Raw genomic sequence first — 16,498 nt, forward strand, 5'->3', positions numbered from 1 at the left:
TAATGGAGAAGCAAGATCTGTTTTTGAGGATTAATGCTGTGCGCCTCTCGATCCTATTCTCAGGTTGCATTTATGTGTAAATAAAACCCCACATCCCAAAGACATTGCAGTCACTGGTGATCTTCACTCCAAGGAAACAGAACCCAGGTAAAGGCCTGGAACCCCTGGAGTCGCTTTCCACTGGGAGATTGGGGTACATGCAACAATACTGATTCACCCCGCACTCGAGACATCATTGTTGGGTAAAGCTGAACCCCTGACAACAAAGGAGAAGCCACAAAACTCATACACAAAACTGTATCATGAAGACGCTGTACCAAGACGCTGTGGAGATCAGGAAAACCTCGGGCGCTTAGCACCAACAGCGGATGCTTCCAAGACAAGACCTGGCCCGGAAATGCAATCCAGACTCATTTTTACAAAACCAGGGGTCAGGGGAGGGTGTGGACTTACACTGCACTATGAGCTGCACCAGGGCTTCCCTTGGCTTGACGTTAAATCCATTGTACTGGCTGGTCTGACACCTGTAAGTCCCCGTCATCTCCCTCGAGACGTTGACGATCCTCAGGATCCCATCGTAGCTCTCCATCTGCATAGTTCCATCGGGCATGGGGACCTCCTTGTCCGCCCTGGACCAGAGGATGATCGGCTTGGGCTTCCCGGTCACCTGGCACTGCAGCTCAACCGTGTCTCCTTCCCTGGCCACCAAGGGCGACTTTTCTTGCGGGACAGTCAGGTTGGGTGGAACTTCAAATGGGGGCAAAGAGGTGGGAGAGAGAAAAGGGAGGAAAGAGAGAGGGGGGCAAAAAAGGGATGATTAGTACTTCACTGCATATGATGCAAGCATAGGATTGCTCTGTCCGTCAGGACTTACAACATTATATATATATCATATGGTTGAAACTGTGCCAATTAAATGCAGGGGGGAAACTCTTGCACCGGGTGACCCAAGTGGAATCCATGCAAAAAGTTTTTAATTTCTCTGCCTTGCTTGCTAGGCTAGGGATGGTCTTGTGGATAGTTGGATGGCCCTGCGAGATCCCGTGAGAGCATCACAGAGCCTTGCCCAATAAGCAAAGCAGAGAACTTTTAGTTGTGGAGGGGAGTATAGCCTGGTTGGCGCACCAGCACCAGAAGGCATGAATGCATATATGGGGGCAGTTCCAAGGAGGCTGTTTGAATATATGCCTTTTTGCATATCCGCACCATCCCCAGAACATAACCCCCATGAAAGATGCCATCGGACAGAAATTATCAGGGCTTTTGAGAATTTCACATGAAGCAGGACAAAGAGGGGAAAAGTCCCCCTCGCAGTAGACCAACCACTGTGCAGCCCATCTCCCTCAATGTCTGCTGCTCACAGCACCAGAAGTGTGGGAAATTAGCAGCCAAACCTAACAATGTATATTCTTGCTAGTTAGCATAAGAAGGGGTTAAGGCCACAGAGCTGTACTGCTGATGGGCAGAGACTCAGACCATAGAAATGTAATTGGTAGAGAGGGCTCTGCATGATGTCATTTCCCCTCCTCTCTTGAGCAGGAAGAATCAAAGAAGTATTTCCTGTTCCTTTCCTCTCTCTTTCTCTTTGACCAGCGATGGGAGCAGACATGGATCCTACTGTTCCATCTCAACCACACGCCTCAGGTCTGTTTATGCGGTAAAGATTTTCCCTTCATTTATTTCCCTGCTGTTGCTGCTGAGAACAAATGCAGGACTATGAGTAAATAAATCATATTTTAAACTACTTCTCAGGCTGTTGTCTGCATCTTTGTTAAGCAGGGGAAGAAAAGGGGGAGGCAGCTTGCTTCTCAGCTGGACTTAATTCGCAACCTGTTCCTATATGCTTTCCATTTTTCTGCTAAGGATCAGACTTTAAACTCTTCTTAGTGTATGTTCAGCCCACACACATTGGCACCTGGAGGGATAAATTGCCATTAATATATCCTCTCCTACCTATTAAACATATCCCACAAGAAGTAGATAAAAAGAAGTGGAAAAATAATAACTTATTTTTCCATTAAAACAGGTATTTATTTTGCAGGCACAATAATATTGAAAGGTATTTAAAAAGTTTTAGAAATGATTGGAGGATGGATGGACGGTTGGAGGTTGGATGGCGGCTAACAGCTTGAGGTTGAATCCTGACAAGACAGAAGTATTGTTTTGGGGGGACAGGGGGTGGGTGGGTGTGGAGGACTCCATGGTCCTGAATGGGGTCACTGTGCCCCTGAAGTCATACTGGATTCTCCTCCAGAAGGTGCAGGTCAATTCTGTGTCCAGGGCAGCTGTTTATCAGCTCCACCTGGTACGCAGGCTGAGACCCTATCTGACTGTCTTGCCAGAGTGGTGCATGCTCTGGTTATCTCTTGCTTGGACTACTGCAATGCACTCTATATGGGGCTACCTTTGAAGGTGACCCGGAAACTACAACTAATCCAGAATGCGGCAGCTAGACTGGTGGCTGGGAGCGGCCACCAAGACCACATAAGACCGGTCTTGAAAGACCTACACTGGCTCCCAGTACGTTTCCAAGCACAATTCACAATATTGGTGGTGACCTTTAAAGCCCTAAACGGCCTCGGTCCAGTATACCTGAAGGAGCGTCTCCACCTCCATCGTTCTGCCTGGACACTGAGGTCCAGCGGCAAGGGCCTTCTGGCAGTTCCCTCCCTGTGAGAAGCGAGGTTACAGGGAACCAGGCAGAGGGCCTTGTCAGTAGTGGCACCTGCCCTATGGAAAGCTCTCCCACCAGATGTCAAAGAGTAAAATGACTACCAGACTTTTAGAAGACATCTGAAGGCAGCCCTGTTTAGGGAAGCTTTTAATGTTTAATAGGTTATTGTATTTTAGTGCTTTGTTGGAAGCCGCCCAGAGTGGCTGTGGAAACCCAGCCAGATGGGCGGGGTATAAACAATAAATTATTATTATTATTATTATTATTATTATTATTATTATTATTATTATTATTATTATTATTCTGAATAAGGTTTGCTGTTTTTAAGAAGTCTCGGCCGAGCCATTAATTGCAGCCTAGGAATTTACTCTTGCCATGATTGCAATGGGCACATTTATTTAAAGGTAACAAAATACTCCAGCGGTTGCTTTCGGAATGAAGAGAAGGTTGTTTCTCTCCTTCCCTGCCAGACTCATCCGGAGAAGGGAGCAAAAGCACCGGGAAGAACAGGCTCTCTTTGGTCTCTTGAGAGTGTGACATTCAATTAGTAAGTGCATTTTGCAGATAAAAAGGTCAGTCAGAAGGAGGAGAGGCCACCCTGACCCGCCACTTCCTTGCTCAAAGAGCTTAACACAGTTTCCAACTGTGACTCACCCTGTACGATAAAAAAGGGGGGGGGCAGAGAAAGAAACAACTTCTTCAGATGCTTAAAGAAATGACTCAGAACAGGAATCCTGATGGATGTTCTGCAGCAACCAGCCTGTGCCCTAACTTTTGGCGAGGTTACCCTAGTTGAAGGTAAAGGTAAAGGACCACTGGACGGTTAAGGCGACTATGGGGTTGTGGAGTTCATCTCGCTTTCAGGCCGAGGGAGCTGGCGTTTGTCCACAGACAGCTTTCCGGGTCAAGTGGCCAGCAGGACTAAACCACTACTGGCGCACAGAGGACCGTGACGAGTGCCACAGCGCATGGAAACGCCGTTTACCTCCCCGCCGCAGCGGTACCTATTTATCTACTTGCACTTTGACGTGCTTTCGAACTGCTAGGTTGGCAGGAGCTGGGACCGAGCAACAGGAGCTCACCCCGTCGCGGGGATTCGAACCACCAACCTTGCGATCAGCAAACCCAAGAGGCTCAGTGGTTTAGACCACAGCGCCACCCAAGTTCCCTTCTTTTACCTTTACCTAGTTGAAGAGGAGGAGAGGGAGAAGCTGTTTGAAAGTCAGATGATGATGATGACGATGATGATATCATCATCATCATTCTCATCATCACTTGTTTATTTAATTCACAAAATTTATATACTGCTTGATTGTAAACACAAGTGGTTTACAAAAAGATAAAAGAAGAAAATCTGGGCAGGCTTGTCTAAAAAGGAATGCACTGGAAAAAGCACCGTGAAGGTGCCTGCTTGATCTCAATAGGCAGGGAGTTCCACAGAGTGCATGCTGTCTCACTAAACGATCAGCTTCTCGCTAATGCAGAACTGGTACCACGTGGCAACTGCCAATTCTGCCAATTGAAGCGATCGAGTGGGCACATGTGGAGTAGGGAGATCTTGCAGGGTTTTGCCAAGTCAACTCCAAGAAGCTTACAAAACAGCTTCCAGAAAACAAACAGCCATACAGTATATTAAAAACCTTAAAACACCCAGAAGTCAGGAGAGGGCTGCTGCCCCATCACATCATCATAGAATTGTAGAGGAACAGGAGTTTGGAAGAAGAAGAGACTGAGAGACAATGGGAAAGCCTTCTTCATATATCTGAAGGGCTGCCCCATGGAAGATGGAGCAGACTTGCTTTCTGCTGCTCTGGAGAGTAGGACCTGAACCAATGGATTCAGATGACAAGGAAGGAGAGTCCAGCTAAACATTAGGAAGAACTTTCTGACAGTAAGAGCTGTTCGGCAGTGGAAAGGAGCCATCGGAAGGTGGTGGACTCTCCTTCACTGGAGGTCTTTTAAAAAGTTGCCATCTGTCAGGGAATCTTGAGCTGAGATTCCTGCATTTCAGGGGGTTGGACTGGATGGCTCTTGGGGTCCCTTCCAACTCAACAATTCTATGATTCTGTTATTTTAAATCCACCTGGGGAGTCACAGAGGAATGTGCAGAACAGATCTGGGGGCATGTGGGGAGAGGTGGAAGTCTCACTGCAGAAGCAGAAATCATTCCACTCACCCAGTGACTTAGCACTACTTGGGATTTGATATATATATGTGTGTGTGTGTGTGTGAGTGAATTGTTGGACATTATGGAAATGTTTCTAAATATCTCTTTGCTATCCCTGCAAGACCAAACAGTGATGAGTAACTCTCAATGACCTTCACATGCACTTGGAGTTTGCTGTGCGATTGTGATCAAGTCCTGCCCTCTAGACGGTGTTGATGACTAAGAGGACACCCAAGGAGATTGGTTCTACCTCAAGGCTTTCTTCCTCTCAGCCCTTTCTCCATCCATCATCGCCCATCCATCACTGCCCGAGGAAGTTATGGAGAGCTTTCAGGTCCGACCTTCTGATGGATGCTTCTGATATCTCCAATCCCTCTTCCAAATGAATCCATCACAACTAACAATAATGCATCGGTTACTTTCTGCTGGAGAAGAAATACGCCACTGTGTGGAACGGCCCGGCGGCAACCTGGCGAGACGGTCACAACACAGCCGTGTCCGCCGCCCATCCATCATGCCATGGACATCCAATAAGACCTGTATTCACACTACACTTCAACATTTGGGTCTTGCTGTGAGTAATGAGTAGCTGTGTTGTGCTAAAGGAAAGAAGGATGTTGGCAACCCTGAGCAAAGTTACTTTAGGATCCATGAACATTGCTCACATTCTGTCTTATATTGATTTGAAATCCTAGAGGAGGGGTGGGGATTCTCTCGCCCGCAGGCCCACCAGAACTGATAGGCTGGCCAGCGAGGATGTAGGGGGCAAATGCCCACCTTTCTAGGGCCTGACATATTGTGTGCGTGCCTGTAATGAGCTTGAGGGCCGGGATCAGCCTGGATGATGCCCTGAGTTCCTTTCAATTCTCAGAGGACTGTCAGCTGGTCTAGATGCAGGTCAGCACTCAAGATGTAGACAAGAAGAATGGTTAGCTCTTCCTTCAAGAAAACAGCATACCAGGCAGCAGTGCCTATAAAAAAGGACTGGTCCCCATGAAACAGTTGCCAGGACTGAAGGTCTCTGCCTTCTACTTCCCACTAAGTCTCCTCCCCAGCCAGATGTCTCCCAAGCTGCCTTAAACTAAGTTGGGGTGGGGCCACCGTGCCCACCGTTCTGCTACATGCAAGGCTCTCTGTGACCTTGGAGACAAGCAGCCCCTCCTTCTCTGCTTCATGTCCTGAGTCTGCATTGCTTTCTGCTCTAGCTCTTCTTTCTCACTCAAGCCAGTCGCTTCTTCAGCCTCCAACCCTCCTGTCCCCCACCTTCATCCTCCGGCCTGTCCTCAGTGTCCCACCACCACTGCCCAGGCTCTGAGTCTTCCTCCCCTGAGTCTTCTTCCCTGGCTGGTGCCTCCCACCCCTCCTCTTCATCCAGCCAGCACCTGACATCTTTCTTGCTCTGTGCTGGGTCCAAAACTGGAGCTAATGATGAAACCCATTGACACCCATTGGAGTGTCAATGCTGTGAGCTCCTCCATCCTGTGCTCAGGATGTATCTATGTGCCAATAAATCCAAATATTCTAAAGACACCACAGTCTCCGCTGACCTTCATTCCAAGGAAACTAACTCCTGGGTAAGCGCAGAAACTCCTGGAGTCTTTCACCGCCCAGAGATTGGGCTGGCATGTCACACTCTCCCTTCTTCTGGTTTCCAGCAACTGGTGTTCAAAATCATTGCTGCCTCCAAGTGTGGAGGCGCAACTTAGCTACGATGCCTAGTAGTTATCAATAGCCTTGTCCTCCATGAATCTGTCCAGTCCTCTGTTCAGGCCATCCAAGTTGGTAACCATCACTGCCTCCCATAGGACGCCAGTTCTGTTGTCTAACTATCAGCATCATGAATTGTCGAGTTGGAAGGGCCATCTAGCCCAACCCCTGGAAATAAGAACCCAGGAAGATCCCTGCAGGATCAGGCCAGTGGCCAGGATCCAAGCACAAGGGCAACTCCTCCCTCCTGTGACTGGCATTGCTGCCTCCGACTGCGACTGAATCTCTGCCCCCCTCATTGTTCAACCCCCCCTTCTCCTTCTGGTGAGTCAGCAGCCTGGCTTCCTCGAAGTTGTCCCAGGAGACGTGTTACTCATACCACAAAGGACCAGGAGACTGTGGAGAGACACTCATTCCCAGGACACAATGTCTGCTTTACAGGTCAGGGTGTTTGGCTTTACAAAAGCATCAAACAATGGGAACGCCTCTTGCCTTTCAGTCCTCAGCTGAAAACTCACCTCCTCTTCTTTGCTGACACCTCCTTGGTCACCCTCCCAAAATGTTAATCTTTCTTAGAAATCAAATCTAAAGCTTCATGAGCTCTTCCTTCCTCTCCTCTGGTGCTCTGAGTATTAATAAGCAGACTAAATTAGGCTGAATTGGGGCCTACGCCGAGGTGCTTAACTTGCAGAATGCATTCTATCCACAGGATTGGGGTCCATATCAATAGAGTAAGTGGCCTTACATACCCTCCAACATTTCTCCGGTGAAAATAGGGACATCCTATGCCACCCCATCCAACTTTTCTCCAATGAATAGAGGGGCGTCCTATTCCACCCCCTCCACCATTTCTCCAGTGAAGGAAAAGTGGGACATTCCAGGATCCAATCAGAAACTGGGGTGGATTCTGTGATTCCAGGCATGGAAATCTGGGATACTTGGAGGGTCTGACCTCATACGGAACCAGACCCACTGGTCCACCTAGCTCATAACTAGCTAGGGTTATATATATATATTGTAACTGTGCAAATCTGTTCATGTTGTAAGTCACCTTGGGCATGGTTTTAACAATGAAGAGGTGAGGCAATGATGAATCCCACCCCAAATTAGCTCCTTTGATATGTGCCCTTGTTGAAATGAGTGGTGGGGCGAAGGTTGCCCATCACTCCTGGAAACCTAACGGAATCTCAAGGCTCTGTGACAACCGTGCCGCTGGTCTCCATTCACTGCCCACCCACCTGAATCTCCACAGTGGTGGAGGGGTTGGAGCAGTGTTTCTCAAACTTGGGTCCTCAGTTGTTAGACTACAACTCCCATCATCCCTGACCACTGGTCCTGCTAGCTAGGGAAAATGAGAGTGGTAGTCCAAAACCAGCTAGGGATCCCAGCTTGAGAAACACCAGTAGAGTGTTGGTCTAGGAGCTGGGAGCTCACTGGGTGACCTTGGGCCAGTCCCTGCCTCTCTCAGCTTAACCTAACTCCCAGGGTTGTGGTTGTTGTGGGGACTGAATGAGGAGCAGCTGGAGGAGAACTATGGACGCCACCTTGAGCTCCTTGGAGGGAAAGTTGGGCTATAAATGCCATTAATAAATAAACATTATGTCAGGGAGCTGCCGTCGGCTCAGAGGCAAGAAATAGAAGGGCAGTTGTGTTACAGGGAGCCTCCAAAAATCTTGCAAAGCAGTTCTTCTTCCAGGGAGGAGGAAAGCCCCACCTCTAGTGAGGAAGAGGTGCAAGGACCAGAGGATGCTGGTGAGAGCCTTAACACCGCTCTTTGGCAGGCCGGACAGGAGGGAAACACGCCCTTGCCATCACCCATCCTGCGCATATAATAATAATAATAATAATAATTTATTATTTATACCCCACCCATCTGGCTGAGTTTCCCCAGCCACTCTGGGCGGCTCCCAATCAAGTGTTAAAAACAGTACAGCATTAAATATTAAAAACTGCCTTCAGATGTCTTTTAAAGATAGGATAGCTGCTTATTTCCTTCACATCTGAAGGGAGGGTGTTCCACAGGGTGGGCGCCACTACCGAAAAGGCCCTCTGTCTGGTTCCCTGTAACCTTACTTCTCGCAATGAGGGAACCGCCAGAAGGCCCTTGGCACTGGATCTCAGTGTCCGGGCTGAGCGATGGGGGTGGAGACGCTCCTTCAGGTATACGGGACCGAGGCCGTTTAGGGCTTTAAATGTCAGCACCAACACTTTGAATTGTGCTTGGAAACATACTGGGAGCCAATGCAGATCTCTCAGGACCGGTGTTATGTGGTCCCGGCGAACACTCCCAGTCACCAGTCTAGCTGCCGCATTCTGGATTAATTGCAGTTTCCAGGTCACCTACAAAGGTAGCCCCATCTAGAGTGCATTGCAGTGGTCCAAGCGGGAGATAACCAGAGCATGCACCACTGTGACACAGTCTGTGGGCAGGTAGGGTCTCAGCCTGCGTACCAGATGGAGCTGGTGGACAGCTGCCCTGGACACAGAATTAACCTGTGCCTCCATGGACAGCTGTGAGTCCAAAATGACTCGCAGTAGTTTGAGGCACAGAGAGGGGAGGAGATGTTTGGGCGTAACAAAACTCTTATGTTTGGGGAGGTCCAAAAAGAGACCACTCCCGGATTCTGCTAGCGATTGAGCCAGACATGAGCTTTGGGGCTCTTCACTGTAAATAGTTTGCACCAAAATAAAGCCTGAAAATGACAGGTCAGAGTCCTGCCTGGTTACTCTCGAGCAACCACAACAGCCACCTGACACATTATCTCTTGCCTCCAATTCTGGCTGCCAAATCAGTCTCCATCAGTGACGGAAATGCCCTCACCTGTGCTGCTGGAAATGTTGACATCGATGCTGATGTCCGAAATCCCCCCGCCCTTCAGGGATGCAACACAGGTGTATGTCCCAAAGTCCGTGAACTTCAGGTCAATGATATCCAAGTTGGTGGTGCCCGGGGAGACATCGGGGTCCGTCTGGGTGATGACCATCCTCTCCGAGCTGCGCAGCGGCCGGCCGTTTTTGAACCAGCTGAAGGTGAGCTCCTCGGAAGGGACCGCCTCCACCTGGCAGGAGATCTTGACCTCCCGGCCGATCTGGATGTTGTCGTCTTTGTGATACGGGTCAGGCGTGATCCAGAAGCGCCCTTTCTTCAAGGCTAAAGGGAAGAGAAGCACAAGGTAAATTGGGGGGTAAGGACCGCTTTTGATTCACTGCACAGGTGAGACCAGGGATGCAGGAACCTGCCAATTTCTACTTCTCACAGCTTTTCCAATTGGGCTGTCCACATTTTTTCAGCAACTTGCAACACAAGTATAATGTTTCAAAAGCTGCATGAAACTTTGATGGCAATGTACACATTTTTTGTATGCACTTTTGACTAATGTGCATATTTCTTCAAACTGCTTCCTTCCATATAATGCATTCATGAGGCTTTCCCCACTAATACACACATTCTTATGCACCCTTTAATACACATTATTTGGTTGGAGAAGCGTTTTGCAAAATTCAAAGGAGTGCAGATTGCAGAGATAACTGTGTGTTGGGTTCATGCAATGGTTTGAAATGCTGGAATAAGGTCGTTTCTCATTAAAACAACGCAGATATAACCCAAATACCTAAAAAAACCACCTCCTTCCTTACAGACTCTCTTGGGTGCTGAGATAGGCAGAGGGGGCCCTTTTGGTCGTTCCTCCACCCACTGAGGCTCAAGGGGTGGCAGCACAGGGCCTTCTCTGTGGTGGCCCCTGAGCTGGGAAACCCCTTCCCCACAGAAGTGTGTCTGACACCTTCATTGCACAGCTTCTGGCAAATGACGAGTGGCTTTTGACAACCTGGGATGTATATTTTCAGCACCTACATTATTTCTGTGATTGTCAGTTTCTTTAAACTGATTTTAATATTGTGTTTTCACTGTTGCAACCAAACCCTGGGGCCTTGGGTGGAAGGGCAGAGAAATAACAAGAAACAAAGTAAGATTTCTCCCCCTTCCTTAGGCGAGACACAACACCATGGCAAACCGTCAAAAAGGGAGAGCATCTCTGTTGGGCCAGCAGTTCTGTAAGTAACAGCCAATTCCCCCCAATTCTACATTCTCCTTTGGACTGAATGTGCTTTGCTGTGTTAGGCTGTAGCCACGAGGCCAAGGAGAAGCAACCACTGTGCCTCCCTGCCTGGCCTGCTGCTCTCACTAAGCCTCTGGGTGTGCTGAAGTTTGATGCTCCACAAGCCACCTTAAAAGATAAGCCACTTTTTAAGTGCCACCCATACGATTCCTGCTCGTATAAGTGTCTCTGTTTTGCTTCGTGCTGGAAAAGTGCCACGAAGACAAAGACAGGGGCCAAACGTTTTAGCAAGCAAACATTCAGGCTGAATGCAAACTCTGCAAGACAAATAGCAAAACGCAAATTTCAGCAGCAGCAGCACGGACTCCGCAGCCTAGGAGAACTTCCACGCCCCCTTATTTCTCTGGCTGCTGATTCCACACCCCCTAACTTCCCAGGAGGACGAGGTGTGGGTGAAATTAGGACACGGCTGACAGTCTGTTGCTCTGGACTGATGCAATGGTGGACTGACCAAGGGGGACATTATCGCAACAAAAGGAAGAAGGCTCTAGACAAGCTCATCGTCTCTCTTGTGTCACGACACGGTTCCTACGTCATTTAGCAATTTCGTGGCCGGATGTGCAGCAGTGCATGCTGGGAAAGGTCTTACGAGGGCATCCATAGTTCACATCAGGACAGCTCCCCCCCCCCCCGCCCATATGCGTGGCAAATATAGAAATCTCTCATCCACACTCAATAGCTTTGACTCTTTGGACCAAGGCTCTGGAAACCAAGCCTGAGGAATGCTTGAGGGAGTTGGCTGGTCTAGCCTGGAGAAGAGAAGACTGAGAAGAGATATTGCAGGGGGGTTAGACTAGATGATCCTTGGGGTGCCTTGGGGTTCCTTCCAACTCTATGATTTTGTCATTCTATGATATGAGAGCCATCTTCAAACATTTTATTCCAGAATCATAGAATCATCGAATCATAGAGTTGGAATAGACCACAAGGGCCATCGAGTCCAACCCCCTGCCAAGCAGGAAACACCATCAGAGCACTCCTGACATATGGTTGTCAAGCCTCTGCTTAAAGACCTCCAAAGTAGGAGACTCCACCACACTCCTTGGCAGCAAATTCCACTGTCGAACAGCTCTTACTGTCAGGAAGTTCTTCCTAATGTTTAGGTGGAATCTTCTTTCTTGTAGTTTGGATCCATTGCTCCGTGTCCGCTTCTCTGGAGCAGCAGAAAACAACCTTTCTCCCTCCTCTATGTGACATCCTTTTATATCTTTGAACATGGCTATCATATCACCCCTTAACCTCCTCTTCTCCAGGCTAAACATGCCCAGCTCCCTTAGCCGTTCCTCATAAGGCATCGTTTCCAGGCCTTTGACCATTTTGGTTGCCCTCCTCTGGACACGTTCCAGTTTGTCAGTGTCCTTCTTGAACTGTGGTGCCCAGAACTGGACACAGTACTCCAGGTGTGGTCTGACCAGAGCAGAATACAGTGGCACTATTACTTCCCTTGATCTAGATGCTATACTCCTATTGATGAGGCCCAGAATTGCATTGGCTTTTTTAGCTGCCGCGTCACACTGTTGGCTCATGTCAAGTTTGTGGTCAACCAAGACTCCTAGATCCTTTTCACATGTACTGCTCTCAAGCCAGGTGTCCCCCATCTTGTATTTGTGCCTCTCCTTTTTTTTGCCCAAGTGCAATACTTTACATTTCTCCCTGTTAAAATTCATCTTGTTTGTTTTTGCCCAGTCCTCTAATCTGTCAAGGTCGTTTTGAAGTGTGATCCTGTCCTCTGGGGTGTTAGCCACCCCTCCCAGTTTGGTGTCATCTGCAAATTTAATCAGGATGCCCTTGAGTCCATCATCCAAGTCGTTGATAAAGATGTTGAATAAGACCGGGCCCAAGATAGAGCCCTGTGGCAACTACAACTGATCCAGAATGTGGCTGCCAGGCTGGTGACTGGGAGCAGCTGCCGGGACCATATAACACCGGTTCTAAAGGATTAAGAGCTGTTTGACAGTGGAACCATCTCTCTCAAGAGGTTGCGGACTCGCCTTCTTTGGAGGTTTTTTAGCAGAGGTTAGATGGTCATCTGTCATGCTTTAGCTGAAGCTAGCTGGAATCATAGGTCTAAAGAAATAGAGTAGACTTGCACATGCTGGCCAGCTTCTGCTTTGCTCTTCTCAGAAGTACGTAAAGGCGAGGAGGGACTTGGGCGGCGCTGTGGTCTAAACCACTGAGCCCCTTGGGCTTGCCGATCAGAAGGTCAGCGGTTCGAATCCCCACAACGGGGTGAGCTCCTGTTGCTCGGTCCCTGCTCCTGCCCACCTAGCAGTTCGAAAGCACCTCAAAGTGCAAGTAGATAAATAGGTACCACTCCAGCAGGAAGGTAAACGGCATTTCCGTGCACTGCTCTGGTTTGCCAGAAGCGGCTTAGTCATGCTGGCCACATGACCTGGAAAAACTGTGGACAAACGCTGGCTCCCTCGGCCTATAGAGCGAGATGAGCGCACAACCCCAGAGTCGTCCACGACTGGACTTAACAGTCAGGGGTCCTTTACCTTACCTTTTTTACCTCCAACTCCACAATTCTCTGATTCTATATGGAGTGCTGCTAAGTTGTAGCTTTCTGCTTTACTTTAATTGTTCCTTTCATCTTTCCTCCCTGATCATTTTAAGCCGCTTTGGACGGGTGTTTGCCTTAAAGGATTTGACACTTTTACAAAAAAGAGAGGTCATTTCAGCAGCTGCCTGCTCCACGCTCAGGAAACGCCCCACCTGCAAGACTCACCCACTCCAGAACATCTTCTTAAGCAATTCCAAAACATGTCCTAAGCCCTCCCTGTGGCCAAACACGGCTCCTCCTATCCCCTGCCTCAACCAACTGCATTTCTAATGCACAAATTAAGTTGCAACTGCCTTGGCGACAACTTCTCCACGTCCTCTTGAGATGTAGCTGTGCAGGCCTTCCTCCACCCCAAGCATTCCTCTAATCTGCCCAAACATCCCTATCTTGCAAATGCACATTTAGCCCGACATGAATGGCATCAAAGGGAGCCTTTCAGCTCCCTTCTGTCAACAGGCTTTGCTGGAATACTTATGGCAAAGTCAGCCGCCTCTGAAGCGCCACCAGGGACCCAGGGCTGCTCACGTCGGCCTCTGCAGAGGATGTTTACGGGTTTGACCATGCAAAGCCCGTGGCGTCGACCGTGGTAAGGAGCCGGCCTGCGAGACGAAGCAAATTGGGCTAGAGCTGAGCCAACAATTCTCAGAAGACTGTTTCTTTCCCCCCGAGAAAATTCTGCTGAGTCTTTTTTCTCTCTCTCGCCCCCACTTCGCGATCAAAGCCACATTCACACTGTGCATTTAAAGGACTACGGTGCCGCTTTGAAGCACACATGGCTTCCCCCCCAAGAATCCTGGGAACTATAGTTTCTTGAGGGGCCTGATGGCTGTTAGGAGACTCTCATTTCCCCCCTGCCAAAGCTACAATTGCAGGAGCTCCCTGGGAAAAGGGATTGGTGGTTCTGGGAGGGGAATAGGAGGGTCTCATAACAACCTGCAGTGCCCTTAACAAACTACAGCTCCCCCCAGACGCTGCCCCATCTAAATCATAGAATCATCGAATCATAGAGTTGGAAGTGACCACAAGGGCCATCGAGTCCAACCCCCTGCCAAGCAGGAAACACCATCAGAGCTGGCAAAAAAACCAGACTGGCAAAACAAATTAAGAGAATCAGTGGAACTAGTGAGACTGTCAGGGGACTGCCATTGGAAAAGGGAAGGGAGGCACAGGGGCCGTTGGGACACAGAGAGTCTCCGGAAATATTGCTTCCAACTGTGGAACAGTCCTAACTGCAATAGAGACCCCCATCTGAAACCCCAGAGAGTTGTTGCTGCCAGTCCGTGTGGGCAATACTGAGCCAGATGGAGCCACAGTCCGGCTCCGCAAACGGCATCTCCCCGCGCTCCTCTCCTTCCAGACGCCAGCTCTGCTCCTGGTGGGGCTCCTCCTCTGCTCCTTAGCATTTAACAAATCCCCAACTTTCAAAAAGTGTCGGTGCAATTAAGCAGCAAGGCATTATCCTACCAGGGCATCTCAAAACTTTTTAATATCAAGTAATTACTTGGCACTTATGAGACCAGATGCATTCACATTTTCAATTTAAATGCAAATACTGCTGAAGGATTTACACAGGTTGGTACCTCTAATTTTTATAAATGCCTCTTTCTTAAAAAAAAGGGGGGGGAGGAGAGGAGAGAGGAGAGGGGGAGAACGGCAAGAGAACTTGATCTTTTGCAAGTGTAGCGCTACAGATGTCTCCATTCACCTGGGATCAAGTTAATTAGGTACTGTTTGTCTGGCAGGATTCCGGGGGGGTGGGGTGGGGGCCATAGGTGGATTCTCTGCAGGAGTGAGGCAGCAGCTGAATTGCACCTGAGCACAGTTCTGGCACCTCTCAGGTGGGCACCATTGCGGGCTGGCGCTCCCCCCACCTCCTTCTCGCCTATTCCTTCACGGCACTGATTCCTGGGGTCCCTTCCAACTCTACAGTTCTATGATCTGACTTAGCAGAAGACAGCTTCCAATATTCCTCAGGCCCTGGAGATCCACCGCTGTTTGCAGCCTTCCTTCAGAGCTTGATTGCACCCTCTTCCCCGCAACTCTTCAGAGGCGCCCTCGTGGCACGGAAAGCTTTTAACCTATTATTTAGGAATAATCATTACTGCATCCGGCTGCAACAACCAGGATCAATAGGCTATCTACATCTTAATGTGGAGCTGCCTATAAAATCGACCCAGGAAATGCCTCGGCTTCTTGCAGAGTCCCGGCCTCGGTTCCTGGCTGTAAAGTGCACAAGGCGATTAAACTGAGTGGCCATTGGCCTTCTGTGTTTTTATCCATGGGCTTGTAAAGTTTCATGGGGAGAGAGATGCTCAGCACGGCAAGAGTGCAAACTTTAAACCACTTGCAAACCGCTAAAGAATGTAGGAAGAGTCTGCTGGCTGAGGGCAATGCTCCATCTCGTTCAGAATCCTGTTCTCACAGTGGCCAACCAAATGTCTGTGGGGAACCAGCAAGCAGCATTTGGGCACAAGACCCTTCTTCCCTCCTGTGGCTTCCAGGAACTGATGTTCAGAAGCATTGCTGCTTCCAACTGTGGAGGCAGAACAGAGCCATCGTGACTTTGTTGTTGTTGTTGTTCAGTTGTTTAGTCATGTCCGCCTCTTCATGACCCCCTGGACCAGAGCACGCCAGGCACTTCTGTCTTCCACTGCCTCCCGCAGTTTGGTCAGGCTCATGTTCATAGCTTCGAGAACACTGTCCCACCATCTCGTCCTCTGTCGTCCCCTTCTCCTTGTGCCCTCCATCTTTCCCAACATCAGGGTCTTTTCCAGGGAGTCTTCTCTTCTCATGAGGTGGCCAAAGTCTTGGAGCCTCAGCTTCAGGATCTGTCCTTCCAGTGAGCACTCAGGACTGATTTCCTTCAGAATGGAGAGATTTGATCTTCTTGCAGTCTATGGGACTCTCAAAAGCATCCATTCTTTGGCGACCAGCCTTCTTTATGGTCCAGCTCTCACTTCCACCATCACTACTGGGAAAACCATAGCTTTTACTATATGGACCTTTGTTGGCAAGGTGATGTCTCTGCTTTTTAAGATGCTGTCTAGGTTTGTCATTGCTTTTCTCCCAAGAGCCATCATGGCTACTCCATCAGTTTGCCTAATCCTCTTTTAAAGGCATCTAGATTAGTGGCCATCCAGTTTAACTATGGTATGTGCCGCATGTAGAAGTACAATTCTGCTGCTTTGGATTTCACTGAAGAACCTTGGCTCTAGTAGGTTTATTGAGATGACCTTATTGCAGTCAGATCAACAATTCATGCTTTGCCT

The 16,498-nt window shown here is 48.9% G+C and overlaps 1 protein-coding gene across 2 annotated transcripts in view; it reads right to left on the reverse strand.

The window, feature by feature from the left end:
• MDGA2 (MAM domain containing glycosylphosphatidylinositol anchor 2) overlaps nucleotides 1–16,498 on the reverse strand; it is a 409,007-nt gene that overhangs the window by 115,392 nt on the left and 277,117 nt on the right. For both annotated transcript variants that reach the window (XM_083514663.1, XM_083514662.1), the window contains exons 7-8: nucleotides 9,370–9,699; nucleotides 454–747 (exon numbers count right to left, since the gene is read on the reverse strand). In XM_083514663.1, coding sequence (XP_083370789.1) covers nucleotides 454–747; nucleotides 9,370–9,699 — 624 coding nt within the window. The remainder of the gene's footprint in view (nucleotides 1–453; nucleotides 748–9,369; nucleotides 9,700–16,498) is intronic.

Source organism: Podarcis liolepis, assembly GCF_965112155.1.
Source record: "Podarcis liolepis genome assembly, chromosome: 1".
NCBI classification, from domain to species: Eukaryota; Metazoa; Chordata; class Lepidosauria; order Squamata; family Lacertidae; genus Podarcis; species Podarcis liolepis.